The following is a 27,710-nucleotide window of genomic DNA, read 5'->3' on the forward strand; positions in this document are numbered from 1 at the left end:
GGTGTGGAGCCGACGCAATCCAATAGTTAACGATGCATTGAGCTCAATGAACTTGAACACTCAACATTGGCTTATCCTAATAGGTGAAAATCTCGCATGGCAGATTTAGATGAATACAACCGTTCATTAAATCCAACAGACAATTGGAGTTGACAAGCCTCATATCAAAGGCTCTCGTGCATTGTATCACAAAGCTAATCACAGTTCTTTTTTAATAAATATGGTTGATTCACTATATCCCGTCAATGTCACACACAACATTATTACTCTCTCCATAATTGGGATTCAAATATTAAACAACTCAAATCATTTGATTCGATCGTAAGATTATTTCTTTAATATCGATCTTTTTTTTTTTGTCGTTCTTCAATATCAATCTAGGGATTACATATTTGTATATAAACATGTGTAAGTTCAATCTTTTTTTTTTTTTTTTTTTTTGATCCAATATGTAAGTTCAATCTTAACATGCAAAAGAAATCACATAAAATGTGGAAAAAAAAAAGACCCCCTCTCTTCTCCTCTCTTTCGACCTCGCCTTTGTGCTGCTCATCATTGTCGCACTATCAATCCATCGCCACCATGTCCGGTTCATCCATCGTCACATTCAGCATCTAACTTTATCGACATTGAAAAATATGGTCCTCATTCCATTCACGTCATCGCATAAAATCAAGTTTGAATAAGCCGAACATAAAATGACAAGGATGGTCAGATCGCATTCTCGGCTAAACCCCGGCATTTCCCTCATACCAATTTGCTCCAACGATACAATGTCTCTCGAGGTCATTCTCCATGAGCAGATGACAAGGGAGTTTACCATTGGTTTCGTTTCGCGTAGCTACTGCCTGCGAGCTTCCACCTATTAAGCACGAGACAGTTCCATCAGATATTTTCGTTTGAGATTGAAGCCGGCATTACTAGCAGATGAAGCGCACCGAACTGGCCATGACCCACTCTGGAACAAAGTAGTGAAAGAGATCGAGATAACGAAAGAGACGGACCAACTTGGTTTCCAGCCATTTCCGAGCGCTTCGACCGAACGCCGAAAACATGATTCTGGCCAATTTGCAATGTCGATCCAAGGGCGACATGACGGACGATTCCGATGAGTTGTCTGACTGTCGTGCTGCAGTTGGGGACTGGACACTTCGATTTGTGACCAAGTTGAAATAAAAAATGTTGCATTGGGCTTTTTCGACCGCACGCGTGTCCAGAAACAAATGGGTAGCCGTTAAAAGATCTTCTTCTTCTTTAAAAAAAAAAAAAAACTTTTTTTTGGGAGGTTTGAAGTAGCAGTGAGAAGAGTAATAATTCTTTTCGTTTGGCCTTATAAACAAGCGAAACGTGTGCTTTCGGACTGGCGCGACTGATGGGGGTGCGCTGGAGGTGGTGTGGTCTAATCTCACCAAATGATTGTATGAATTAGGGGAAAAAAATTGTTTAAAGACCCTCAAGTAACTAGAAGAAAAATTATTCAAAAAATCATCAATTTATTATACGGTGACTAATTCAACTTTGAATCATTTAATTGTACCAATTGAACATCAAACATTTTAATCATTTACCAATTTTATGATAAATCTTTTGAAAATTTATCAACTTAGGCATCTTGATCAATTTTGACTAGAATCACTAATTAGACATAAACATGATAATTTAATCAACATCGATTATTCTACATGATACAATTGGCATTGGCGTGAATAACTTCTGAGTTCTTTTAAATTTTTTGAATTTTTTTTTTTCTGTTCTCCCTATGCTGGCCACCAATGAGGGCTAGAGGAGGGGAGGTTGGCAACTTTGCTAGCCATCAACAAGGCATGGCAATGGCTAACGGAGGGAAAAAGGGAAAGAAGAAAAAAAGAAAAGGAAAAGGAAAAATAGAAAATAGAAAATAAAGAAAAATTTAAAAATTTGTTCACTTTAGTATGGGCCGTGTCATGTAGGATGGCCAAACTAAATCGTCACATCAGCAATTTCAAGTCAATTTTGACCGAAATGATTAAATTAGCAAATTATTAAAAGTTTTAGGAATAAATTAGCAAATTATCAAAAGGCATAGGACTATTTTGTCGTTTAGCGCTAAATTGGCAATTTATCAAAAGATTCAAGGTTAAATTAGTACAGTCAAAAGGTTTATGATTGAATTAACTATCGTATAATAGGTTTAAGACTTTTTAGATAATTTTCTCGATAATTAAATCTTTGTGTTTGTGTGTGTGTATACATATGATAAGTTGAATGTTCTTTATGAAAGTTCCCTTGTTTCTGTCATTTGTGTAAAAGTGCTCTGTTTTTGTCGAAGGGTACCTCTTTTAATCACCCTTATGATTGGCGGTTTACAATAAGGAACATAATTAGCTTGATATTTAGTTAAATTTGTACAGGTCAATATCCCCAACTTATAACTTATCATTAAAAAAAAGGTTACAGAAAATTTCTCACAATTTTATTCCAATTACGATGGGACAAAATACAGTCCGTTCACGAATGGGAAAGCACCATCATGTGTTTTCCCCTCCCCACCTATCCCTCTCGTGAGAATTTTATTTAAGCCGATCGTACGGGATCGATCTCGTGACCAATTCGATCTCGACAACTAATTTAGCATACAAAAATTCAATGATCAAATGAGAAATTTGGTTTGAGGCTGAAAGAAAGTGCTCGAATCACATGATCATAGCCAAATCAACTTGACCCGATAAAAGAATAGGAGATGACAAGGACCCCCATGGGCAACGTCAACAGCATGATAATGGAAAGCAAGACGCAATTAATTAACCCCCAACGACCCGATTTGAGAAGTGGATGCATTCCAACCATCGAAATGCACATAAGAGCTGGAAAAAAAAAGGAGGAAATGGGACATGCACTGGCGGACAAAAAATTCACGTGGTGTGTGCTACTGAATTATAAAGAGATCGAAGACACTGGCATAGGAAAAAGGAAGGCTCGCACGTGCTCGAGTTAGTAGATACAGCGACATATATAGGCAAAAGAAATTTCAGTCGCTCGTGTCCCGATCCAATGAGATTGCATTGATTTGGCAACGCCGTGGCACGGAGCGGCGCGGCCGAGTCCTGGACTCCCGCGAATCTGTTTGAGCTAAGGGTTCGAGACCGAGCACTCTTAGATGATCCCGACATGCTTCATTGGAAGCACAAGAACATGTCAGATTATCTTCCGGGTGTCCCTTGTCATTGCTGAAGAAAAAGGCATAGATGCAATGCAGATGTCTCCTCTTACATCATACGAAAGCCTTGACATTTGAACTCAACAGTTCCATACGTGCAGAAGGAATGAGATCCGCAATGGATCACCAGTCTTTTCGATTTTGTGCGATTCAAGATTTTCCTTTTCTTCTTTAATCGACTAGAATCCGACCTTAAGCCAAGCACGTCGGAGGATACTCTCTGTTGGTGTAAGAACAAGGAGGGAAGATACCCTCCTTAGACAAATGAATGTTGATTTGTTAACCACAGATGTTTCAAAAACAGAGGAACGGGTTGTTCCCCCTCAGTTTCACGAATGTCGAGCACAAATGTTATGAAATCCGGCGTTTAGAACAATCCATCTAGGATAATAAAGACGATGTTATAAAGGGAACATGGGTTGAACCTACAAGTAAGATCTCACCAAGCCCATGTCCAAGAAAATCACCCTCAATCCCATACTCACCCTGAAAAGAAATGAAGAGAAAAAGTTCTCCAACAAGTTAATACAAAGAATTTCCACGACCATCTTTGAATTAGGAGCCTACTGCACTACAGATATTGGCATACTAATCACAAAGATCTCAGAACCGCACAAATTTTAATAAGTGCTCTGAACAATTCTTTCACGACTTGTTTTTTTTTAGCAGACAAAATCTCTTTTGACGGTCATTCACGACCCCAAATGGCCAGTTCAAATCCAAATCATTCAGAGAATTCCATAAGTGCAGCACATCAACAAGGAAAATCCAAACGATGCATGTTAAATAGCAGTAACAAGGGTCACGCTCTAAAAAGTCTAATACGTCCAAAAAAGGAACAGCAGAGTACAGCACCAACTGATAGTGAGACAAAATTACAAAACATCTATGTGTTTGTAGCCCTTGTGTAGATCTGTTGGCTGGAATGAGCAGAAACCATCCTGATCAGACCTCTCGCCATCAGTTCTCTTATAGCCTTCCTCGCCAGAGACCCATTAACCTGGTGAGGCAAATCCAATAGCAGTTAGTATGCAAGCATTTTACGGCTCAACGAGAAAAGCATGTTATATTTCCCATTATAGAACACTCAAATATTATATTATATTTTCAAGGATCGGAACTAGCCGCCATTAGATTAAATTAGACCAATAAACTAAATTCTGTCCAGAACAAAGATATGACAGCCACTTTGATGATCACTTGACAGGGTGCATTTCTGAATTACCCGAGCCAGCGAAAATGCCACAAGTCAAAGAAAAGTTCACACTGGAAGAAACAATTATGTGATAAACCAATGAAAACAGCATACAAAGAGTCAGCTGCTGTTGATGGTAAATATATGAATTGTTGACCAAATGATAACCATAGTTCCAAGCACAACGAATTCCCTCACATATGAACCCTCAAAAGAGCGAAAATGAATTCCTTCTATGATCTTATGATCTTAGGAGCACTCCCAGGCCCAACACAAATAGTTTTACCCCACGACAGCGGAAGCAGATTCAGATGTTTACGTGGAGACTAACAGAAACCTCTTACCTTTATTACTTTTACCAAAAAAAAAAAAAAAAAAAAAAAAACAGAAACCTCTTACCCTTTATCAGCTGTTGATGGATTTAAAAAGATATAAAGGTTCCCTCTATACCAATACCAACCTAACTTTTCAAACCCAACAATCATTCACTCGGGCATATCATTGAAGAGAACAATGGCTCATTAGTCCAATGGAACCAATAACATGACAACATCCGCACACCATTCAAGCTACTAAAAAGGCATTTATGGAACAAGAATACAGAAGCATACCCTCAAGCGATCGGAGAGAATGGAAGGAGTGATGAGCTTGTACTTCGGCGCCTCGGAGAGAAGCTTGTCGTAGGAGCCCTGGTCAAACAGCACCATGTTGTTCACCTTCTCCTTCTGCTTCCCCTTGCTCCACTTCTGCTCCCCCCACAAACAAGAAAATCGTCACACCCATGACCCCACACAAAACACAATCGAACTTTCGAGCCAGAAAACGCACAGAGCACCAACATCCTCAGACGCATCTCGTCGCTAAATAACAAACTTACAATTCTAAACCAGCAAGAAATTACCAAGCTTTACCACAAATTGATGTACATTGAGAACGACACTGGCAAACCATTTTCCAACTACCGTTCTACCTCCGATTGATGAAAAAAACAGATAGCAGAACCAAACTTGAGACCAATACGAACAAAAAGGAAGAATTTTGCGAGCATCCATGTCGTGAAAAGGGCTAACCTTCTTCTTCTGCTTGCCACCGCCGGATTTGGCAGGCTTTGAAGACGGAGGAGGAGCCTTATCCTTCTTGGGAGCCTGTCGACAAACGCGAGATTAGTTCAGATTCCCATGCAGATGCGGTAAACTTGAACCCACAAACAAAATCATCGAGCGGATGCCGAGGAAAACGAGCAAAAGAAAGTGGCGGAGCGCGGCGGCGAATACCATGGAATCCGATCGGCGGCGGCGGCGGCGGCGACGAAGAAGGAGAGATGGCGGAAGCTGGGGAAGCCACAACAATCGCAAGATGGAGGCTTTTCTAGGGTTTCAGGTCGCTCGAAAGTCTTAGAGCAGCTCGGCTTTGGTCTCTAAAAGCGACGCCGTTTCGAGCACCGACTGGGCTTCATGGACATCAAGCCCAGCCCATATTGAACAAAAAAAGCCCAGCCATATCTTTGGACCAGGCCGGACACCCTCTAAAGCCCAGACTTAAAACAGAAACAAAAATGAGTGTAGATAGCCAGGAAAACAATGCGAGAACCAATACAAAAGAATGAAAATAGTCGATTTATTTATCCAGAATCGAGAATATATTTTGAATAATCTAATTTCATTGAATTTTTTGCATCATGGTATCGATGATTCTCGTCTGATAATTTTTATTTTTTTATTTTTTATTTCTTTCATTTGGCCTGGCGAGATTGGTCTAGATTATTTAACACAAATTCCCTAGTGCCTACTATTGCTTTTAACTCCTATATAATATAACCAACATATGGAACCGTCTTATAAGACGATTTTCACTTTTGCATTTTACTGGAGAAGTCGCTCTCAGTGATGTGGAGGTCCATGCATTTTCTCCAACTAGTCTTGAATTTTATCTCATAAAAAAAAAAAAACAACATGAAAGAGACAAGTTAAAAAAAACCTTTGTTGTTGAAGTGTATTCACGATTCATGAATATTAAAGAATTCCCTGCAAGAGAATATTGTTAGAGATATTATTATATATCATTTGATATTTCATTATTCTTTAAAATAGCTAAGTTTCTTGTTAGGATAGATTACTTCATTTCCTATACATGTTCAAGTATAAATACTCTTGAATATAATACATTTTTGCCAATGTCAATTTAATTGAGTATTGATGTAGAGTGCGTTTTTTCAATGAAAACTTCAGGATAAAGGAAATTTATTTCCAAAAAAAAATCATCTTTATAGAAAAATGACGAGTTTTGGTTTGTTTAGTAATTTAAGAAAAGTGACTTTCTTCGTTTCAGAGAAGGAAATTGTCTGCAACGCGTGAAAAACGTTTGCCATAAATCAATTAGCTTTTTCATCCTACAAATACTAGAAGTTTGGAATTTTTTTTTCCGAAAATAGTGTTTGTTCAAACAAACGAATCAGTATCAATTCTCTCTAAAAAATTCCCGAATAATTTACAGTAATAAAGGGAGAAAAACAAAGGACTGCTTTGCTTTTACCGAGGAGTGAACTGTGCGTGGTGTGCAATTATATATGCCTTTTGTTCTTGTCCTATATTCTTGTTTTTGCCTAAGTCATGCAAATAGAGGCGATGATGTAGTAATGGAATCCGATTCGACAAGCACCAATTCCTACGTGTTACGTTCGTGTGAATAATGCTTGAGATGTTTTTATTTAATACACTTTTTTTTTAAAAGTACCTATTTTATTTTATTTTAATTTAGTTATAAACTTTTCAATTATGTCAATTGTGTTCAAAATCTTTTAATGAATTGTTAATATAGTTTATCCGAACAATTTTCAGAATAAATTACTGACATGAATCTCAGGTGTTTACACGGCATAATCAGTATTTACGTGAACAATTTTTATTTTATTTTATTTACTTTTTTGTTCCTTTTTTTTTATTTTCAACCATGGGCCTATGACCGCGGGTGAGGTTTGGGCAAGGGCCTGACACCCTTGCCTGTGGTTAGCGATGGTTAGTCGACAACCTCACTTGCCTAGAGTTCTTTAAAAAAAAAGGGATAGAAAAGAAAAGAGAAAAAAAAGAAATAATACAACAAAAAAATCGGAAAAACATTTAAAAATATCAAAATTTATCCCATCAGTGCTAGTCATTCCGCGTAGAATAATCCATATCTATATCAACGATTTTTAGTTAAAATTTGTCGGATCGACTATGGCAAATCGTCAAGAGATTTAGAACTCGATTAGCACAATTGAATAGATGTAAAAAAAAAAAAAAAGTTCAATGTTCTCTTTTTTTATACTTTTCCCAACTTTTCTTTTCTTTCTTCAGGAATTAGATGATTTAATTTTGGAGAACCTTCTGACGTGGGAATAATTAGGTATGCATAGCTCCTGAGTCAGTGGGATCTTCCGCTTCTCCGTCCCACGCAGGCAGCGTGCGAAGTCGGATAATGATAAGCTAATGAATTAGAGCATACCATCTTCTTTTGCATGGTATATATTATATATTAAGTTAGGTGAATAATATCGGGAATACTTAGTGGGGCTCGATTGCATCCCCATTAAATTAGTCCGACGCCACGAAAAAGGGTGGACAATCTATGGACGAAGGGAAAAGAGGGAGATTACTTTCCGATTTGGATCGACGTCGGATTGATACCGTCTGTCTCGGACATTCGTCATTCGAGAAGAAAGATTTTCCCTGCAAAATTTCCGGGGTCCGAAATGCGTTTCGTGCGAAGCATTGTCTATCCTCTTTCTCTTTTGTGGCATGCACGCACGAGGCGTTTTCTAAAGTGAGACCTTTTTTTTTTCCCTTTTATTTACTTTGGTATGTGCACGTACCTTATTAAACTCAAGATATTTATCAAATTTGGAGAAAAGTATCAAAAAAATCCTAAACTTACTGTACTTGCATTAATCCGATCCTAAACATTTCAATCGTGTCAATTTAGTCTTAAATATATTCGTATTTTGTTAATTGAGTCTATCTTGTCAATTTTGAGCGGAAATTGTTAACATAAATGCCGATGATGATATGTGATATGGCTGACTCTGATATAGGCTTTTCAAAAAAAAAAAAAATTGTTTTTCGAATTTTTCTCTTTTCTTTTTTCCTTTCTTTTTCTTTTCATTCTCTTTCTACTAGTGGCCGGTCATTAACCACCAATTAGGGTCAGCCAAAGCTACCCTCGCCTAGGTGACCTAGCCGACCATGATCAGTGGCTGGTGACTGGCCATTGGCAAAAAGAAAATTTATACAAAAATGTTAAAGTTAGCTCCAATCGCATCGCATATGACAATGGGTATTCACATCAATAATTATCTATCTAAATTGGCTGGATAAACTCAACTGACAAAAACGTTAAAATGTTTAGAATTAAATTAGTATAATTAAAAGGTTTAGAACTCAATTGGTATAAGTATAATAAGTTTGGATTTTTTTGATACTTTCCATGGAATTTGTGATGAGGAATTACACATATTGCGTAGAGAAAATGGACAATTCGAAATTATGTTTGACGGCATGGATGCACGAGAAAAGCTAAAAGATAACGCCGACGTCGGACCAACTTGAGAGATGGGATAGCAATAGCATGCTTCTCAGACAAGGCGTCTTCCGGACTGGGGCCAGGTTCCTTCAATAATTCGCTCGACATTGTCTTTGATTCCAAGCGCACGAGAACCTCGACTTCGTCTGTCCTAATTCTCCTTGTTTCTGCAGAACTTTAGATAGGCATTCGAGATAAGTATTCTCCCCCCCTAATCATCCCCCTGATTTGGCAAAGCAACGTTGCTTCATTTCTAAGTGTTTTCTGATAGTTATCCCAACACCCTATGAAAATTAGCTGCATGGTTGAACATGTGAACATCATAGATTAAATAGGAATTCATGGTTAGTTGAGCTGAGCTTGCAAGTTCGGTCTAATTTATTACCCGAGAGCCGAGATTCCGACCCTGTATATAGTCCAGCCAAATGATGGGCAGCTCGACCATTTTTCATGTGGGATGCTCTTTAATGTTCGCTTTGTTCACTCCTAATTTAACTATAATAAAAACCAATTTCAATATACCGACAAAGAGAGCGACAAGCCATTAGTGTGAAGGCCACCTCATCTTGTTTCTCGTATCTAGATCACTTGTCACTGACGATCCTTACTATTCACACGATAAAGAGACATGTTTGTCTTTATCAATTTATTGATCTGCTCGATTTCTAATGTCTACCCTATATGTTACCCTTAACAAGGTGACTAAAACTATAGCATACATAACCATATCAAAAGGGGCCAAAGACAATTTCGGATGTGAGTGTACATATTATGGACTCTAGAGAAATCTCGAAGTAACAATGCAGAAAACATAGTTTCAGCATTAAGAAAATGAAAAGAAAAGAAAAGAAAAGGCAAAAAATATTTAAAAGAAGAAGAAGAAGAAGAGGGTGGTGGGTCTTAGATAATAATTTGTCTGGTGGGCCTTTGTACACAAACAGTAATAACCGCGAGCCCGTTTCTTCGTAGTGGTGAACTTAAAAAGCAAAAGAGAGGGAAAATCAAAAGTGGGTGAAACGTGGCACTTTCTTAGAGAGTAAGAAATGGAAATGGGGAATCCAATTGATGGTGATTGCCGGCTTGTCCGGTTGCCACCTGTGTGGAGCCTCACTAAGTATTAATCACTGTCAAGATCATGATCCACGGTTTTTCTTGCTTCAAAAGCTGATGCTTTTTTAAATAATTTACGTATCCGGTACTAACTCATTTTAATTCTCAAATACGAATCGAAAACCCTTTGATCTTTGTCATCTGATCACAACGTCTCTTTGATAAAGCCTTTCCTAACATTTGTAAATGGATCGACCAACATGTCTTTAAAGATATAACCGCCGCCGCGTGTATTGGCCTAGTTTCATGGGTGAGCAACTCCACTGTTATGGATATTTGCATGCTAATTCATATCATCAGACGATGATGGTAGGAATCTACTTCTTGGGATATGGAGTGCTTAGTTTAGTCATCCTCGTGAGATGATGAGCCGAGTTGGATTGATTCCAGCTAGCTTGACAGGATTAGCACAAGAATAATGGAACAAGATTTACTCAGATTGTCAAATATTCTCCTCCACCATGTCATTATTTAGATGAAATTTACATGAAAAATATATATCTTGTAGCACTAAAATCCTCTGGAAGTGGTGAGAGACAGAATACTGAGGCAGGATAAAGCATATTATGGTGCTGATCCCACAACGGGCAAGTTTCCGGTAAAGCAAAAGGCAAACAAAAAAAAAAAGAAAGTTAAAAAAGAAAGGAAGCAAAAGAAAAAAAAAACATATTCTTGAATTTCTAGAGTCTATATAAATAACTCATGCTTCAAGAACATCAGGCATTTCCCTCAAGAAAACGCATTGCAGAGAAGTGCAGTCTTCTCTCAAAGCAAGAATTCATACTTCTCGAACTTTGTTTGCTTAATCCTCCCCCTCCTTCAATAAGATTCTTTCTCTCCGTGATTGTGATTATATTTTCTTCAGTTTGCACAGTTTTCTTCCATGAATAGTTGCAGTGGTACCTTCACTATATATGCTTTGGTCATGCTCCTCTCTCTGTTCTCTTTGAGCGGGGAAGGGGTCTTTGCCCAAGCTTTCCTTGTATATCCCTTCTCGTGCGAGTAACGGGGTGTATAGTTTTCAATCCCTGGTGGTGCTTTAGAGATCACTAGTCGTTCCCAAGTCACTGTTTCTGATGGACTCGCTTCACTTTAAGAACATCAAAGTTGAGAAAAGGGCTTACAGAAGTACTGAGAAGAACTGCCAACTGAGAAAGATCGCGAGCTTGTTCAGGGTCATTGAGATATGTGTCCTGTTGGTGTTGCTCTCGAGGTTTTCCACTCAACTGCCGATAGCAGTCAAGAACTCGGGTGAGTATTTCCGGGACTTGAAGGTGGTCCTGGTGAGTCCTCAGTTCGTGTTCATCCTTGGGAACGTGATAATCATCACTCTGTTCGCACAGTCCAGACGGTTCTCTGCTCGGGATTCCACCACAAAGAACGATCTTTATGATGAATTCTTAGAGAAGAGCGAAAAGAGTCGGAACAACCGCCAAACCGAAACCCAATTCCAGGACAAGCAAGTTATATGTGAGGACACCAGCGATGACAAGCATGTTGTCCACACGGATGAGGTGGCGAAGACTTATAAGAGGAGCCAATCGGAGAACTTGCATCACGAGAATCGTGAGAAAGTGCACCGAGTTTTAAGGCGTTCTGTGACAGAGAAATGCAGAGAGAGTGCCCTTTGTGCTGAGATGGGAAAATCGGAGAAAAATCCTTTCCCTGAGGATTCTTTGAGCAGTGAGGAGTTCCGTCGCACGGTGGAGGCTTTCATCGCCCGGCAACAGAAGTCTCTGAGGGACGAGGAGTAGTCTGCGTTGTAAAATGCTTATAAGATCGTAAGGTAGTCGTACATAGTTCTATATTACTCTTTCCCAGGTTTTGGAACTATGTATATTTCCGAATCTTATGCAATTTCCCATGGGTGTCTTTTCCTCTCTCTCTTTTTTTTTTTTCCTTCTTCGGTTTGTTTTAGTTGCCATATGCTTCTGCCCAAGTTTTCTTTCATAGGGTACGACATGTCGAGCAACTGGTTTCCATCAGTCTAATCTGCTACCGATACAAAGAATGTGCACAAACCGAGTTCTTTCCGAGTTCTTAGAATAGGAACAACTTTCTAAAGTATGCTTTTAGGCCGGCTGTGATCCAGTGATGCAACTTTCAGAGCATCAATTTTATTGACACCGGATACAAAGATAAGATATTCGAGTTCGCAAACATTTTGCTAGCACACAAGTCGATGATACGGAGGGACTTTGATTAATAGAATTAAGTGATGCTCTGAGAGAATAATATGGATTGATTGGCGGGAATATATCCCTGGAATGTAATTCTGAGGTATAGCGTGCTTTGATGCCGTGCGCTTATAAGTTCATCTGTGTTTCGAGCACATGAGCAAAAAGCCAAGAAAGCTGTTTGCTTTTTTGAAATTTAAGTAAGATCTCTCACAGATCCATCTAGAAAGTTAGAGCTGATGGAGCAATAAGACACGATCTTCATATTGTACTTGGTCACACCGGTGAATTGTCACTCGATCGAGAAAATTATTAGCTCTCTTTCTAGTGCTGTACTTGCTAGTAACATATCGCAATACTCCCAATAGAAAATTTGTGCTTTTCTTCACCTCTTTCCCATCAGATTGCTGACTTTTTTGCCGCATCTGAGCACTAAAATTTAGGACAAGTGACCAAAAGGGCCAGTGGAATGCACCATTTTTATATGAAGCACATCAGACTTTACAGACCACCTTGGAGATCTAGATTGGGTTCCCTCTTTGGTTTAGCGCATCCTGTGTTACTTTCAATATGTGCAACTAGAGGTCTGGTTTTTGTTTTCGCAAGTGGATTTGCTTTCAACAATGACCAACTAAACTTGTCGGGCCATGAGAAGTATGTCGACGTGGATCTGATTGTGACTCTGGAAGGGTGGCTCTGCCCACCGGACTCGAGTCACGAGTAAAAGAATAATAGCCCACGAAATGCCGGCATATTGGTACGTTGCAGTTCTTGAAAAGTCTTGTAGGTAGGCATGCAATTTACAGCAAAGGCAAGGGTGGAACAGGTCGACGCAGCAAATTCGTTCTAAACTATGCTTGAGTTTCTGTAATTCTTACCTGTAACGTTGGGTCCTTTTCTCTCCTCATAATTTGCGTTCCCCATCATTCCACACCACAGACTGTGTTGCCAAGAGTTTTTTGGTCAGAGGTTATTATCAAAGCTGAAGCAGAAGAGAGCAAGAGAAGGGTTTCATCTCTGTTGTAAGTAGAACTTCAAAAGATCAAGAGCTCTGTTGGATATAATGCCGTGGGGACAGGCATTTTACCTCCAAATTCAGCTGCGAGGGCTAAATTCTCAACTAGGTACGGGACCAAAGAATCAATCCGAATCAATTATAGGAGGTCCTAAGAATTTCCCTCTTATTAAGTGTGTGCCGGCCGGCTTTTCAAATACAGGTCTAGAAAGTTTGCTTGATATGTCTGGACAAAAAATATCAACTTCAAAGTTGAAGCCGCGTCATGAGGAATGGACACCAACCAATAATGGGACAACTTATCTCTCTTTCTATTTGGACTCATCGATAAAAATCACTATGCAAACCTGTCGCTTGTTAGGCTGCCTTAAAAATGAATAACTAAATGCACAAACCTCTTGAATGACAAGCCTTGCAGGGGTCGATGCTTGCTTCTGATCTTATTCACTGTGGATGCAGAACACTGCCAATGCGCTTAGCCTCTTATGCTTTGTTAATGGCAATATGAAATAATTGCTATGGCCCGATTGCCGAGATAGGACAAATTCGATATCCGAACCCTTAGAGTGCCAAAAGTTGGTACAAAAAGATACTTAGTATAAAAAATTACGAAAGTGATACTTAAATGCTAAAATCAAAGCAAAATGGATCAAGTGCCAATCCGTCCAAAATGCCGACGTAGTGATTTTCCGGCGAAGCAAATGCAAAATGGCGTCGTTTTGGTGCTAACGTGGTAAAAAAAAAATTAATATAAAAATTAATTAAATTAAATTTAAAACTAAATTTATTTAAATCATTTAAACATTAAAAAAATTATAAAAATTAGAAAAAAAAGGGGAGGCGGTTGAGGGCTAAACCTTTGCTGCCACTAGGAAAGGCCGGCGACGGAGGGGGGGGTTGGCCGGGGTCGCCGGGTCCTAACTAGGGGCTAGCGACCCGGCCGACTGGTGGCCCTCGCCCAAATTTGATGAGGGTCGGCGACCCTTGCCTAACCGGGCCAAGGGCCGCCGCTCTCTAGGGCGAGGGCTCACAGCCCTCGCCGCCGGTCGGCCGGGGTCACCGGCCCTTGGCCAAGGCCCAACGACCCCGCCAACCCTCCCTCCTCCGTCACCAGCCATTCTTGGCGGTGGCGGGGAGGGCTCAACCCTCGCTTGCTTCCCTCATTTTTATTTTTTTATTTGTATTTTAATTTTAAAATTATTTAAATAAATTTAGTTTTAAATTTAATTAAATTAATTTTTATACTAATTTTTTATCACGTCAAAGATCAAAACGACGTTGTATTTGCATTTTTTAATCACGTCAGTGTGCAAAACAATGCAATTTTGCAATTACTTCACCGGAAATTGCGCACATCAGCATTTTGGCCTAATTGGCATTTAAATAATTCATTCTATTCCGATTTTGGCATTTAAGTATTACTTTTATAACTTTTAGTATTTAAGTGTCCATTTATGACAACTTTTGGCACTTGAAGTAATCTTTTGCCGGACAAATTCCCTAGGGAGAATTGAACTTGAACTTGACCTCGACCTCTAAGACAAGTAAGGACACAACGTCCCAGCCAAATTTTATCACTTGTGCACGCAGCTAGCTTGTTATTGTGGTCCGGAGAACCATAAATATCCACAATCTTCTGCGAAAGATCAATACCTGATTCTGAACTGTCAAATATCTTCTGTCAACCGAAACAATATTTTCTGATGCCAACATGCCGTCTCCCAAGACTATTGTTACCACTGCAGCTTCCGTTGCTGCTTCAACGATGGTCGTTCGGTCCGTACTTCGTGATCTCGTACCATATGAGCTGCAATATTACTTATTTAGAAGCATCCGAGGCTTCCTCAAGTCCTTTTCCTCTGAAGTGACTGTAGTCATTGAAGAATTCGATGGCCTAGCCGGCAACCAAATATACAAGGCTGCAGAACTCTACCTGGGCAACAAAATATCTCCGACAAAGATGTCTATTTTCATGGCAAAGAATCAAGAAGTAACAGATGTCTTTGAAGGAGTGAACTTCAAATGGAGACAAATTACCAGTGATATTGAATTGAAGCGGATGACACATGAACGCCGGCAATCGTAGGTGTCGGAAGTGCAGTATTATCAGCTGAAATTTCACAAGAAGCACAAGGATTTGGTCTTCAATTCTTACTTCCCTTTCATACTAAACGAGGGGTATAAGGTGCAGGAAGCACGAAAAACCTTGAAACTGTATACTTTGCAAAGTGACCACTTTCGAGGATACCCTAGTAGGGAAGATTCATGGCTTTCCGTGAACCTTCACCATCCATCCACATTTGACACGTTGGCGATGGATTCAGACCTCAAGAAGACAATAATGGAGGACCTCGATAGGTTCGTGAAGAGGAAAGACTACTATGGGAGAGTAGGAAAGGCGTGGAAAAGGGGGTATTTACTGTACGGTCCGCCCGGGGAAATCAAGCTTGGTGGCTGCGATGGCCAATTATCTGAATTTCAGTATCTATGACCTGGAACTTACAAATATCCCTCATAACTCTCAGCTGCGTAAAGTGTTATTGGCAACTGAAAACAAATCCATACTTGTTGTTGAGGACATAGATTGCAGCCTCGAGTCGAAAGATGAACAAGCAGACAACAACACATCAGCTCCATTTGGTAAACGTCTCTCACCTCGACAAAGCCAGGTAAATGCAAACCGTAGGTTACACTTTCGGTACATATTCCGTAAGCTTCTTGAAATTGCATTGAATGGTTGTTGAAGGGGCCTTATCACTTAATGATCCGCCTTTTCCTCAACATTTCCTAATCTATTGAGCTTTCTTCTTGCTCACAGGTGACATTGTCAGGATTGCTCAATTTCACAGATGGGTTGTGGTCAAGCTGCGGCGATGCAAGAATCATCGTGTTCACGACGAATCACAAAGAAAAGCTCGACCCTGCTTTGTTGCGCCTGGGACGAATGGACATGCACATTCACATGTCCTACTGCACTCCTTGTGGTTTCAAAACACTGGCGGTTAATTAACTCAGCATGACCGACCACCCACTTTTTCCTGAAATCGAAGAGCTAATGAAGTCTGCGCTGGTGACCCCAGCCGAAGTTGAGGAGCAACTGCTGAAGAATGACGATCCTGACATTGCCCTACAAGGACTGCTCGAATTTCTTCATACAAAGAGAAGGGAAAATTCCCAAATTTAAGATGATGACCCGGACCATAAAAGAGGCAGCAAAGAGAAGTTAAGAGAACTAGTACAGACTAAATGAAAGTTGTGTGAGACCATGTCAAAAATATAGTTTAGAATAAAATGTATGTTTGCAGCTAATTCTTCGTCAATTCATTAAACCGTCCTAAGTTTTATCTTTTCACGCTGAACCCTCAGTTGTTCTGAGAATAGCCTACTGTTCCAATGTGAATTCAGACTCTTAAATCGTCGATGTACTCAGAGAAGAAGGCATTGCTCTTCTTTCTGTATAGACTGCAGAATTTTCATCATGTACAAAATGCAAGTTCCATGACTACATCATCCAGCTTGTCTATGTTACGAGTCTGGACAGCAATTAGCAAAGAACGCATCACTGTGCTTTTTGGTACATTCATCCTGCACAAACTCTTTCGATTGCCCAGACATTGCACGCTTAGTTTTAGAAGGCTTCTTTTGTAATGCATATCGAATCAGTCATCAAGAATGAGCATGCGCAATCATTTCGTAGGACTGTCAACGGATCGGATATGTATTGGTTGGGTGATTGCCATACATGACATCCTTGACTTTGTTAGTTATATACGGGATGAAAATTAAGCAACACACGATGCTGACCTATACAAGCCTGTCATTTTTTGTTATAATTATATGACAAACATTTGCATTGATATGTCGACATATATATTGATTGCTGTCACGAGTTTACATTAAATGTACCACAAATAAGTAAGATATAGCTATTTTGATCGGAACTTAAAAAGAACATCGCAACCCACAATTGAATTTGGTTATTGTCTCGTGTATCTAATGATTTGTTACAAGGAATTTCTATTTAATTATGTGAATCCGAGATCAACAAGATACTGTCATAATTTCGTGTTATATATATATATATTAAATTGACATGTTATGTGATTAGTGGACTAATGAAACAATAAATAAGTAGAAACAATTGAAGTTTTTTTACTTTAGTATATTACGGAATGCATTGTTTACGTGTATAATGTATTTTACTCTAGAAAAACAAGTATTCTTCCCTGAGTTCAGCAAAAGGGCGGAAGATTGAAATTTCATTGCAAATCACATATGCACATGTATTTTTATGTGAAAGTACGAATATTTTACTGAAAAAATCATGGTAAATCATCACACAAAATGTGAATTGGTAACTCGATCCGTGATGATCACCCAAATGTTTCATCACGACTTCCCTCTTATCCCTCTATTTTTTGTGCAATTCCATCTTCCAAAAGAAAATCAAGACAAAGTTAAAGAGGAGTAAGAGATTGGATAGGGGCGAATCGAACGCCATCTACCAAGCACATCAGTTGAATGATCCACGTAACGATCCTTAGTGGAGCACCACAACTCAAAAGTCGAGCGCACCTATTCGGAGAACCCCAAAAAGGGCAAAGCCAAAGCGAACCTTTCAACATCCAAAGCATCAAGAAGTGCCCACAAGTCAACTGTTTCACAAATTTTCTGTAACTGAGTTGGACAAAATCGCTGACTTACGTGGTGGGACCGAGACAAAATTTGAGTTCACCACGACGGTTTTCATAGGATTTTCATAGGATGTTGTTCCTCTTTTTTTGGCTAATGTTTCCTGAAAGAGAACGAGAATGGTAATTTTTTGGACAACTGCTGAGGGTCAAGGAAGGGACACGATTTGGCGTTTTAGTTTTTTGGCTCTTTTTATTTTCTAGTCTTGGAAACAAGAACGTCGGTTTTGTTAGTTGGTGAGTATGCGTGGGAAGAGAGCGTAGCAAACAAACCTTCGAACGGAGTGGCTTGCATTTCGCTTCTCTCTCCCTCTTCTCTCTCTCTCTTTGTGGACAGGTTGTCCTGGACACATTGACCGTCCTCAAAATTTCAGAGATATATTCGGGATCATAGATAAACCTTCTCTTTCAGGCTCCCTAAATTCTTGTCCAGACAGGTATCTCTCTCTCTCTCTCTCTAAAAAAGCATCTTCCTATTGTGGTTTGTGCCTTTCAATCTATGTGCATCTTCTTGTTGGAGATAATTACCGGATATTTCTCATTTTTAGCAAACCCGTTTCGGATTTTTTTTTGAGTTGGTACGATTGCTTAGAACTCCTACTTGATCATTTCATGGCAAAAGTTCGTCTCTTGTACAATCTTGTGCATGTGGGGAGGTGTTTGAGCAGTCCGCAGTAGTTATGTGCTGGTTTGTCTAAAATTGGTGTTTCCCCATTACAAGGTAAAATTCTTGGATTCTTAAGCTGTTTGATGTTGCAATGGAGGCGATGTTGCATGTAAATGATGTTAACTTGACCCCCTTTTGGCACCGATGATTGATCGATTGATTCTTGTGTGCCCATCGATTGGTTGATTGATTTATGTGAGCCTTGTGTTCTCATTGATAGATTAATCGCGTGTGGCAAAATGACGGGACCTCTTGATCTCGCTGCTAAACCAGGTACCAGTTTTCCTCTTCTCCTCCAATATTTTCCTGTAAACCTTTGATCTGACAAGATGTCTCAGTTGTACTGCAAGTATGAATTCACTACGTGTGTTGTGGACGTATAATTTCTCAAGCAAAATTTTTGGAAAAGTATTGAAGGAAGGAGTCAATATTCAAGAGCAGGGGTTTTCCATCATTTATTGAATTCTGGGAACTCGTTGCGGTAGCCATCAGAAGCTACATAATTGAGAGGAGGGTTTTCATTTCTGGGTTTGATCTGTGTGAATAAATTGTGAGGCTACATATTTTCGTTTTCTAGGTGACTGAAGATGATCAAAGAGAGATTATGTGGTTATAGCATGTAACAATTCATCTAGTAAATAAGCTGCATGCTTTACATATTCTAGGAAATATTGAGAATTTCCCACCATATTTATCCAGTATGGTATTATCATAGAAGCACCAGAGCTAACAGTTCTGATCTCAAAGTTGTCAAAATGCGGATTCTTCTCTTCACTTGATTTATTCAAAAAGATACTTTCACAATAACAGCAGTACTTGCTCTTCCAAGTTGCTTTATGTGCGTTTCTGTCTACACAATGGTAACATGTCATGAGGATAGAGGAAATTTTTTTTCTGTTAAACTCTTCTTCATAGTATTTGGTAAAGATCAAAGAAAGTTTCACCTTTTTGCTCTTGCTGCAACTTTAATAGTTCTGTCATTTCATTGTACAGTTCTTGAAAAGCTTGACTTGGAGAACTCTGAGGATGAGAGGAAGACCAGGCTCGGATCTCTTAAGAAGAAGGCAATTAATGCTTCAACCAAGTTTAGGCATTCTTGGACCAAGCGAGGTCGAAGAAGCAGTAAAGTCATGTCTGTCTCATTTGACGATGACTTTGACTCAGAAGAACTCCAGGCAGTTGATGCATTTCGCCAAGCTCTCATTCTTGATGAATTATTACCATCTAGACATGATGACCCTCATATGATGCTCAGGTCTCTTCCTTGCTCTCGCATTGAATATTAAATGTGTGCATTGGATATGAACACACTGTTATTCACATATGGAAGTGAAAACGGAGGCAATCAATCAAAGCACTGACAACTGACTTTACCAATGTGTAAATTTGTCATTGACAGCAAATCATTTTCTCATCAAAGACTTTTCACAGTGACCCACACCGTATCATTGAAGAAAGTGCTTTGTTTTGCCATCTATATGTCACTTGCCTATTTTAGATTTCAGATACCTCCATAGATGCTTCAGCTTCTCTAGTATTTGTAACTCTTAGCATGTATCTTCCTGTGTAATGTGTAACCCAACGCCTTGTGGATGCAACACCCCTTGCCATGATCATCATTGCATACTAATCTAGTGATGTAGATGTATCTTGGACGGTGTTTCTCCTTTTAATTCCTTTTTTGGGCCCGTCCTGGATGGAGTTCAGACAGTGTTATTTCTGTTTGACACAGATTTTTGAGGGCCAGAAAGTTCGATATAGAGAAGACAAAGCAAATGTGGGCTGACATGTTACAATGGAGAAAGGAGTTTGGTGCTGACACTATCATGGAGGTACCAATGGAAAACTCAATAACCTGTGTCAAGTGCTTCTGCTTGAGTACATACTTTTGGAATATAAGATCATTATACCCAGTTCTTGGACTTCATTTTTTTGGTTTCTTTTGCTCAGGACTTCGATTTCAAGGAAATTGATGATGTCCTAGAGTATTATCCACAAGGACACCATGGTGTGGACAAGGAGGGAAGACCTATATACATTGAGAGGCTGGGTAAAGTTGACCCCAATAAACTGATGCAAGTGACGACAATGGATCGCTATGTTAAGTACCACGTGCGGGAGTTCGAGAGGACGTTTGCTGTTAAGTTCCCAGCTTGTTCTATCGCTGCCAAAAAGCACATAGATCAGAGCACGACCATATTGGATGTCCAAGGAGTGGTGCGTAAGACGTTCCCTTAATTTTCTCAGTAGGACACCCTCACAATATTGGTTATCCAAAAAAATTTATCTGTTAGCGTTGTCAATGGTTTCTGTGATATCTAAACCTTGGCAAAAGAAAGATGTCGAGCTATTATCGAAGTAGAGCCCTGTGTTGAGGAGGTGATAACTGAGGCAGAATAGACTTTTAACACCGTCTTTAGGAATCGGGAGATAACATGATTGCTTAAACTGTTATACAGGGGGTTTTGATTAGAACCTAAATGCTAGCTTCATCGCAAATGCAGGGGCTCAAAAATTTCAATAAAGCTGCAAGGGATCTTGTCGCGTGCCTTCAAAAAATAGATGGGGATAACTATCCTGAGGTACTTTGCAAACTCTCAAGCTCTCTAATTCCCTTCTTGGTTCGATTTGCTTATTATTATGATGCTCACGATGTCCAACGAATTTCAGACTCTAAACCGTATGTTCATCATTAATGCGGGCTCCGGCTTCAGGCTTTTGTGGAACACGGTTAAATCCTTCCTTGACCCAAAGACTACAGCAAAAATCCATGTAAGGACCTTTCCCAGATATGCTGCACAAGAGTGCTCCGTTTCTGCTTCAGCTGACCTTAGCATGTTGCTGCTTTTTCTCTACTAGGTTCTGGGGAACAAATACCAGAGCAAGTTGCTTGAAATAATTGACGCAAGGTTGGTCCAACCTTCTTTAGTCTATTCTATATGCTTTCAATTTGTCCTCTCATTGTCTTGTGTATCCCGGTCATACAATCAATAAAAAGCTGCGATTGACCAAATACAGTGTTTTCTAATTACTTCGACTTGCCCAAAAAAAAAAATGTCTTTGACTAATAACTCTTTGGCTTTCACCAGTGAGCTGCCAGAGTTCCTTGGTGGTTCATGCACTTGTGCCGACAAAGGTGGTTGCATGCGTTCTGATAAGGGCCCCTGGAACAATCCTGACACGTTGAAGGTTCGCTGCCGCTTTTTTGTTCCCGCCATTTGTACCACTATCCATGTTCAATGCAAATAAATAATGGAACTTATTCATCTATATCCAGATGGTTCACAATGGTGAATCGAAATGTGAGAGAAAATTGTCAGACATCGACGAAAAGACAATCTCTCAAGAAAAGGTAACTGATGCCAGGGGAATCAGGCTTGATTTCTGAGTTCTATTCAGTAGTGGGCCTCTCTTCTTCTTGGATATGAAACTTTTCCTATCTTGTGCTGATAAATTGGCCGACATTCCATCTGTATAACATCAATATGCATGCGTCCTTAATGCAGGAGTGCGTTTCTTCCAACTTAACAGCAGTTCCCGATGTGAGTAATTTAGAACCTCCATGTGTGACAAAAGATAAGGTGCGTTCTATGGCTTATCATTACATGAGGGTGATACCAGAGCTTTTACTGATGGATACTCTCCTTTTGTGTAGATTTTCCTCGCAAAAAAGTGTGACACTGATAATGCTTATGATCACTTTGTAACTATAATTGACAAGGCAGTTGACAACGATTGGATTAAGACATTACCAACTTCCAAATCTGGACTGAAAAAAGGTATGCAATCTGATGCATGCTCCAAGAATAATTCTATTTAAATGCTTCTGAAACTTTTTATTTATACAAGGTCGTAGATGCTTTAAGAATTTTAGCGAGAGCAAAGTTTGAGAGCCCGTTATCATCCAAGGTTACCCGACTGCATCGGCTTTCAAAGTGGCAATCATTATAATTTCTGAGCTAATCATGTGTCGCCTGTTAACCAGGTTGTTTTGTCCCGCCTGATCATTGCAAACCTCATGATGCTATAAGCAGCCACATCTTAAATGGCGTCTTGGCCTTCATCATGGGTATTTTCACTGTGGTCCGCATGACCCGTGACATACCAAGAAAGCTTACAGACGGAAACCTCTACTCTACTCCCACTTACTATGTTGACACAGTGAAAAAGGGCCATCAGTTGCCAGAGCCTTCTATTTCCCGCGATGATTACCTGAACATGATGAAGCGCATGGCTGAATTAGAAGAGAAAGTGATTGTTCTCGGCACAAAACAAGCATCCATGCCACCTGAGAAGGAGGAAATGCTTATTGCTGCAGTCAGTCGCGTTGAAGCTCTAGAACAGGAGCTATCTTCAACCAAGAAGGTAAATACACAGCGTGAGCTTATACATACTATGTTCTCTGTCTGTTGCCAAATGTATGCCTCCTAATTCATCAAGTTACGAGTACAAAATCTGCTGCTTGCCATTTTTGCTTGTTCGAAAATCATAGGGTCGACAAATTTATTCAGAATATTATCTGCATTGACTACTGAATTCATGCAGGCACTGGAGGAATCCATTGCCCGACAAGAAGAGCTCTTGGCCTTCATCGAGAAAAAGAAGAAGAAAAAGAAGCTGGTGAGTTGAGATACGCCTTCAATATGACACTATGCATCTATCAGATTTGTTCTCGTGCTTTCAACTGATGGCTTTTTCGGTCGTAATTGCAGAACCCCTTCCGTTGGTAAAGGCGTGGATTTCAGAAATCCAAGCTCCCATAGTCCTTTTTGTACTGAAATTAACTCTCGTCTGACCTCATTTTGTTTCATATGTGTTCCCAATTCCTGAAAAACACAAGCTTTTCATTTGTTCACGTTTGTGTCGCCACTAAGGCCGTGTGCCCTGGTTTTGGCGTTTTGAACCTTTATAATATAGATTGTCTGTGATTGCCAGCTGCGAAAGGAGAAAATAATTTTCTCAACCACTGTTGGAATTTCAATATGTATACAAGCCATCCTCTGATTGGTGGCGGAGGGGTTGTTCGCCTGCTCGCATGACTGGGCCAGGACTCTGCATTGAGTCACGGCACGCGTCGCTATTCCTACCTTTGTAATACTTTTTACTGCACCAGAACCCGGGAAAAAGAAGGCTTTGCATGGCGTCTGAAATATTTGCCTCAAAGCATCTCTTCGTCGGAGAAACAATCAACACGGATAGAGCTGGATTTGGTTACGAACAGGGGTGAGCACCGTGGACTGACCTTAGACCAGTCCAACCCTACCGATCTTAGCCCGGTTTCATAGGGACTGGGTCAGTTCTTGGTCCTCAAATTGCTGGATCGATATTATATAAATTGATCCTTGATCCTGGGAGTTTAGAATTGGTCCATCCGAACCAACCATGACTATATAATATGTATTTATATATAAAGTATTTAAGATATATTATATATAATATTCTTATATCTATTCTAAAGAACAAACCATAACTTAAACAATGTTACCTTAACTTAAACGGTGTTAAACGACATATGGCATCCTCCTCCTCCAGCACTCTTAATTCTCCTTTCTTTTTTTATCCTCTTCTTTCTTCCTTATCTTCTTCAGTTTTTACTTGAAAGAAACAACTTTTCGCTCATGAGCAACCTCGCCCTGCTTGCCGCGCATCACTCACCTCGCTCGTCACTTGACGCTTGCCCTGCTCACTACTCCATGCCCGCACCGCTGGTTGCTAGCCGCTCGACGCTCGCACTACTTACCTCTCTTTGATGGTTTCGCTTGTCGCCGAGTAAATCAGAAAGGAGACAAAACCCTCATTAAAAACCCTCTTTGCTCATGAGCAACACTCGCCATTAGTCACTTACTTCATCGCTTGTCTTTGTTCACTCGTCTCACGGCTCGTCCTTATTGATGGATATGTAATTTAAAGTAATAGGTTTGTTTTTTAGGGAATACAAAAAATTAAACAAAAAAAATTATTAGTTAATCTTAGGTTAACCTTGAAACTAAACCAAACCCATAAGGTTGATCCGATCCTCAATCCCAGGCTCAACTGGGTCAATCCTTCGCTCCAAAAATTAGGGACCAACGATGTGCGGGTTGGTCCCTAGATTAGGAGTTGGACTAGCCAATCCAAATTATGATCACCTCTAGTTATGAAATTGTTTTTCTGACTTTTGGGGTGCACATGGTAACACTTGTTGGTTGGGGAACAGTTTCTTTTCAAAACAGTTCTTTTCTATTTCTACTCTACGGAACAATTTCTGAGTAAAATAAGGTGTTTGTTAACTACATAAAATTTTTACTTTTGAAATAGAAAAAGAATAGAAATGCGCTTGGTAAGAAACATTTTCCTTTTTGTATTTATTTGTCTTTTATTCTTGCTCACGAATCGCCGACCATTGATCATCGGTTGCCACTGCCTATCGCTGCCATTGCATGACTGCTGGCGGGTGGCGGTCGGCAACGACGGTGGCGACGGTTGGCGGTCGGCGGTGGTAGTGGGCAGTAGTCGGCGGTCAGTGGCGGCGGCTGGTCTACGATTGGCAGTGGCTCTAGGTAGTTGGAGGTAGCCGCGGCAAGAGAGAGAAACAAAAGAAAAATAAAAAGAAAATTGGCTATTTTTAGAAATTGTTCCCGGAAACAAGAAGCAACTTTTTTATTTTTCATTTCTACTCCAAATCTATTCTCGGGAACAAAAAAATCGAGAAATTGTTCCCAGGAACAAAAGTTTGACCAAATGGATTTATGTTCTTTCTTTGTTTCGGGAATAAAAGAATAGAAATCTTAAGGAATAGAAATGTTACCATGCAGAGCATTAGGCTATAAATAACAACGCTTCTTGGTCGAAAAGAGTTATTTTCTATTTCTATTCCGGGGAACAATTTCTTAGTAAAATAATGTGTTTGGTAACTATACAAAATTTCTACTCCAAAAATAGAAAAAGAATAGAAATGTGTTTGGTACGAAACAATTTCTTTTTTATATTTATTCGTTTTTTTATTTTTACTCACGGATTGCCAACGCCAACCACCACCTGTTGCCACTCGCCGCTGCCGTTGCACAACCATCGGCTACCGATTGTCATTGCTGATCGCCGCCGCACACCCATCACCTTGCCGCAAACCGCCGACCGCGAGAGGTGGCGGTCGATGGGCTATGCGGCGACAGTCAACGATGACGATCGGTGGCCGGCGGTCGTGTAGTGACTGGGGCGGGTGGCACGGGTGGCGGCCGACGGTGGTCGGCGGTGGGCAACGGCGGTCGGCGGCAATCGGCGGCATTTAGTGGGGCTGCATCCGGCGGCGGTGGCGGTGGCGGTTGACCGGTGATCAACGTGGCTCCAAGTGGTTGGAGGTGGCTTTGGCAAGAAAGAGGAATAAAGAAAAATAAAAAGAAAATTGACTTATTTCTAGAAATTATTTTCGGAACAAGAAGTAACTTTTTTTTTTTTTTCGTTTCTATTTCAAATCTATTCCCGGACTAATTTTCTATTCCTAGGGAACAGAAAAACAACTTGGCATTACCAAACAGATTTGTGTTCTTTTTTTTGTCCTGGAGAATAAAAGAATAGAAATTTGGAGAAATAGAAGCGTTATCATGCAGACTCTTAGGGCTGTTTGTTTGCATTTCTTTTTTTCGTTTTTGAACACTTTTTCTGTTTTTTTGTTCACTGGGAACAAAAAGGAACAAACGCGTTTGGGTGCGTTCCTGTTCCTTTTTTGTTTTTTGTTCCCAGTTCAAACAAAAGGGAACAAATAAGAAACAACAAATTTATGTTTCTTATTTTGAAACATATTTGAAGAACAAAAAGGAACAAAATCGTGTTTCTTTTCTATTTCTTGCTCAGCCCTTCGAACACCGCCTCTCCTCCTGCGAGCGTCTCCACCATCGTCTTCTCCTAGGCGCGACAGGTCGCCTCTGTCTCGAGACCATCCTAGCTTCTCCACCGTCGTCCTCTCAGTGCCGACAACCGCTGCGAGCGTCTCCACCTACGAGCGTCCCCTCCGCGAGCGTTTCCACCTCGCGAGCGTCTCCACCATCGTCTTCTCCGACGCCTCCCACTCTCCGGCGCCGACAGCCATGCTCCTTCACCGAGTGTAAACACGTTCACTGCTCCTCCCTCACGATTGACGAGGGCTTCAACAGAGCCACCCCGCAGATCCGGGTGATGGCTGGTGGAGCTCGAGCGTGAGGGCTCGCTCGAGCCGCGCTTGCCCGGATCTGATGGCGTTGCTCGCGGATTTGCGGCGGCTCGTCGTCGCTCGCTCGAGATCTGGACCAGCCAGGCTTGCCCGGATGAGCAGCTCGCTCGCTCGCTCACGCTTGAGCGAGTAGAGCAGCGGCGAGCGCTCGCTCGCTCAAGCGTGAGCAACAGCAGTGTCCGCTCGCTTACTTCTCTACTCGAGCAAGCGGAGCGGCGAGCATTGCTCGCTCGCTTGCTGCTGCTCACACTCGAGCGAGCGTCAAGGTTTGCTATTGACAGCAAGTATGTTCATCTAGTTGCTGCAAACTGAAATAGTCAGGAACTGGTGCCGTCCACCACGATCCTTTCCCATTAAGCCAGGTAGGAGTACCCCTCCCGTTGGAACTCGCTTGACCATTAGAACTTTTTGACCAAAATCTTGACAAAACGAAGCGAGTTTAGGGCGATTAGTGATGTTTTGAGGCTAATGCATCGTGCTTACATTGAGGAATGCTTTCCGGTTTGAACCCAGAACTCGAGTTCATGAACACATGCCAACTGCTCGACTTTTGCTCAAACTAAGCGTGAAACATGTAGGAACACCGAACTTGAGTATGGGATTTTGAAGTGAATCGTTGTAAAATAAGACAGCTCCGTATGAAACACATCTATTTAAGCTTGTATGCATCATCTGTGGCTCGAAGGTTGCAATAAATCTCGCTCTGGAACATGGTTAAATCACATACTAACCGTTTGATAGAATGTCTAAGAGAAGGCCGCAATATCTGTGCATGTTAGAGTTCAAGATCAATTCGCGTTTTGTCTTGTATTGGTTGGATTTGGTCTAATATTAGTATTTTCGGTGTGTCTCTATGAACCCTTGCGGCTCAGCCACATTTTGGCCCAATCGGAAGTCGAGGCTTGTTCTTTCTGTTA

General features: G+C 40.5%; 4 protein-coding genes across 5 annotated transcripts; 3 read left to right on the plus strand and 1 right to left on the minus strand.

Annotated features, from left to right (window-relative positions):
• Nucleotides 1-3,799: 3,799 nt before the first annotated feature.
• LOC104418848 (40S ribosomal protein S25-2) lies at nt 3,800-5,787 on the minus strand. Its single transcript, XM_010030308.3, has 4 exons — nt 5,666-5,787; nt 5,462-5,536; nt 5,003-5,137; nt 3,800-4,196 (listed from the first exon to the last, which is right to left on the minus strand). Exons 1-4 carry the CDS (start codon nt 5,666-5,668, stop codon nt 4,083-4,085), a joined length of 327 nt encoding a protein of 108 aa, XP_010028610.1. The 5' UTR covers nt 5,669-5,787; the 3' UTR covers nt 3,800-4,082.
• Nucleotides 5,788-10,763: 4,976 nt separating this feature from the next.
• Nucleotides 10,764-11,939, plus strand: LOC104418849. The gene has a single exon (XM_010030309.3). It carries the CDS (start codon nt 11,135-11,137, stop codon nt 11,810-11,812), a length of 678 nt encoding a protein of 225 aa, XP_010028611.1. The 5' UTR covers nt 10,764-11,134; the 3' UTR covers nt 11,813-11,939.
• A 3,022-nt stretch (nt 11,940-14,961) lies between these two features.
• On the plus strand, nt 14,962-16,434 carry LOC104420545 (protein HYPER-SENSITIVITY-RELATED 4). The gene is given in 4 exon segments (XM_039302488.1): nt 14,962-15,240; nt 15,337-15,683; nt 15,685-15,919; nt 16,069-16,434. Coding segments are annotated over 4 exon segments (1,227 nt in total).
• A 1,640-nt stretch (nt 16,435-18,074) lies between these two features.
• On the plus strand, nt 18,075-23,574 carry LOC104418850 (phosphatidylinositol/phosphatidylcholine transfer protein SFH3). 2 transcript variants are annotated; one of them, XM_010030310.3, is made up of 15 exons: nt 18,075-18,378; nt 18,829-18,881; nt 19,602-19,863; nt 20,341-20,440; nt 20,559-20,825; nt 21,113-21,190; nt 21,279-21,380; nt 21,468-21,517; nt 21,698-21,797; nt 21,886-21,960; nt 22,115-22,189; nt 22,264-22,387; nt 22,594-22,973; nt 23,154-23,228; nt 23,321-23,574. In XM_010030310.3, exons 2-15 carry the CDS (start codon nt 18,848-18,850, stop codon nt 23,336-23,338), a joined length of 1,740 nt encoding a protein of 579 aa, XP_010028612.2. In that variant the 5' UTR covers nt 18,075-18,378; nt 18,829-18,847; the 3' UTR covers nt 23,339-23,574. The 2 variants fall into 2 exon arrangements, with proteins under 2 accessions (XP_010028612.2, XP_010028613.2); XM_010030311.3 differs by lacking the exon at nt 18,075-18,378 and adding an exon at nt 18,457-18,662.
• The last annotated feature ends 4,136 nt before the right edge of the window (nt 23,575-27,710 follow it).

The sequence above is a fragment of the Eucalyptus grandis genome, chromosome 9 (assembly GCF_016545825.1).
Source record: "Eucalyptus grandis isolate ANBG69807.140 chromosome 9, ASM1654582v1, whole genome shotgun sequence".
Lineage (NCBI taxonomy): Eukaryota > Viridiplantae > Streptophyta > Magnoliopsida > Myrtales > Myrtaceae > Eucalyptus > Eucalyptus grandis.

Bases quoted from the DNA above. Each gene is read 5' to 3' on its own strand.
- LOC104418848 (XM_010030308.3), bottom strand. The intron at 5,138-5,461 runs GTTAGCCCTTTT...TGGGGGGAGCAG, and splicing joins GTGGCAAGCAGAAGAAGAAG to AAGTGGAGCAAGGGGAAGCA. The intron at 4,197-5,002 runs GTATGCTTCTGT...TTGCCTCACCAG, and splicing joins TTCTCTCCGATCGCTTGAGG to GTTAATGGGTCTCTGGCGAG.
- LOC104418849 (XM_010030309.3), top strand. From the start codon at position 11,135: ATGGACTCGCTTCACTTTAAGAACATCAAAGTTGAGAAAAGGGCTTAC.
- LOC104418850 (XM_010030310.3), top strand. From the start codon at position 18,848: ATGACGGGACCTCTTGATCTCGCTGCTAAACCAG. The intron at 19,864-20,340 runs GTCTCTTCCTTG...TGTTTGACACAG, and splicing joins GACCCTCATATGATGCTCAG to ATTTTTGAGGGCCAGAAAGT. The intron at 20,441-20,558 runs GTACCAATGGAA...TCTTTTGCTCAG, and splicing joins GTGCTGACACTATCATGGAG to GACTTCGATTTCAAGGAAAT.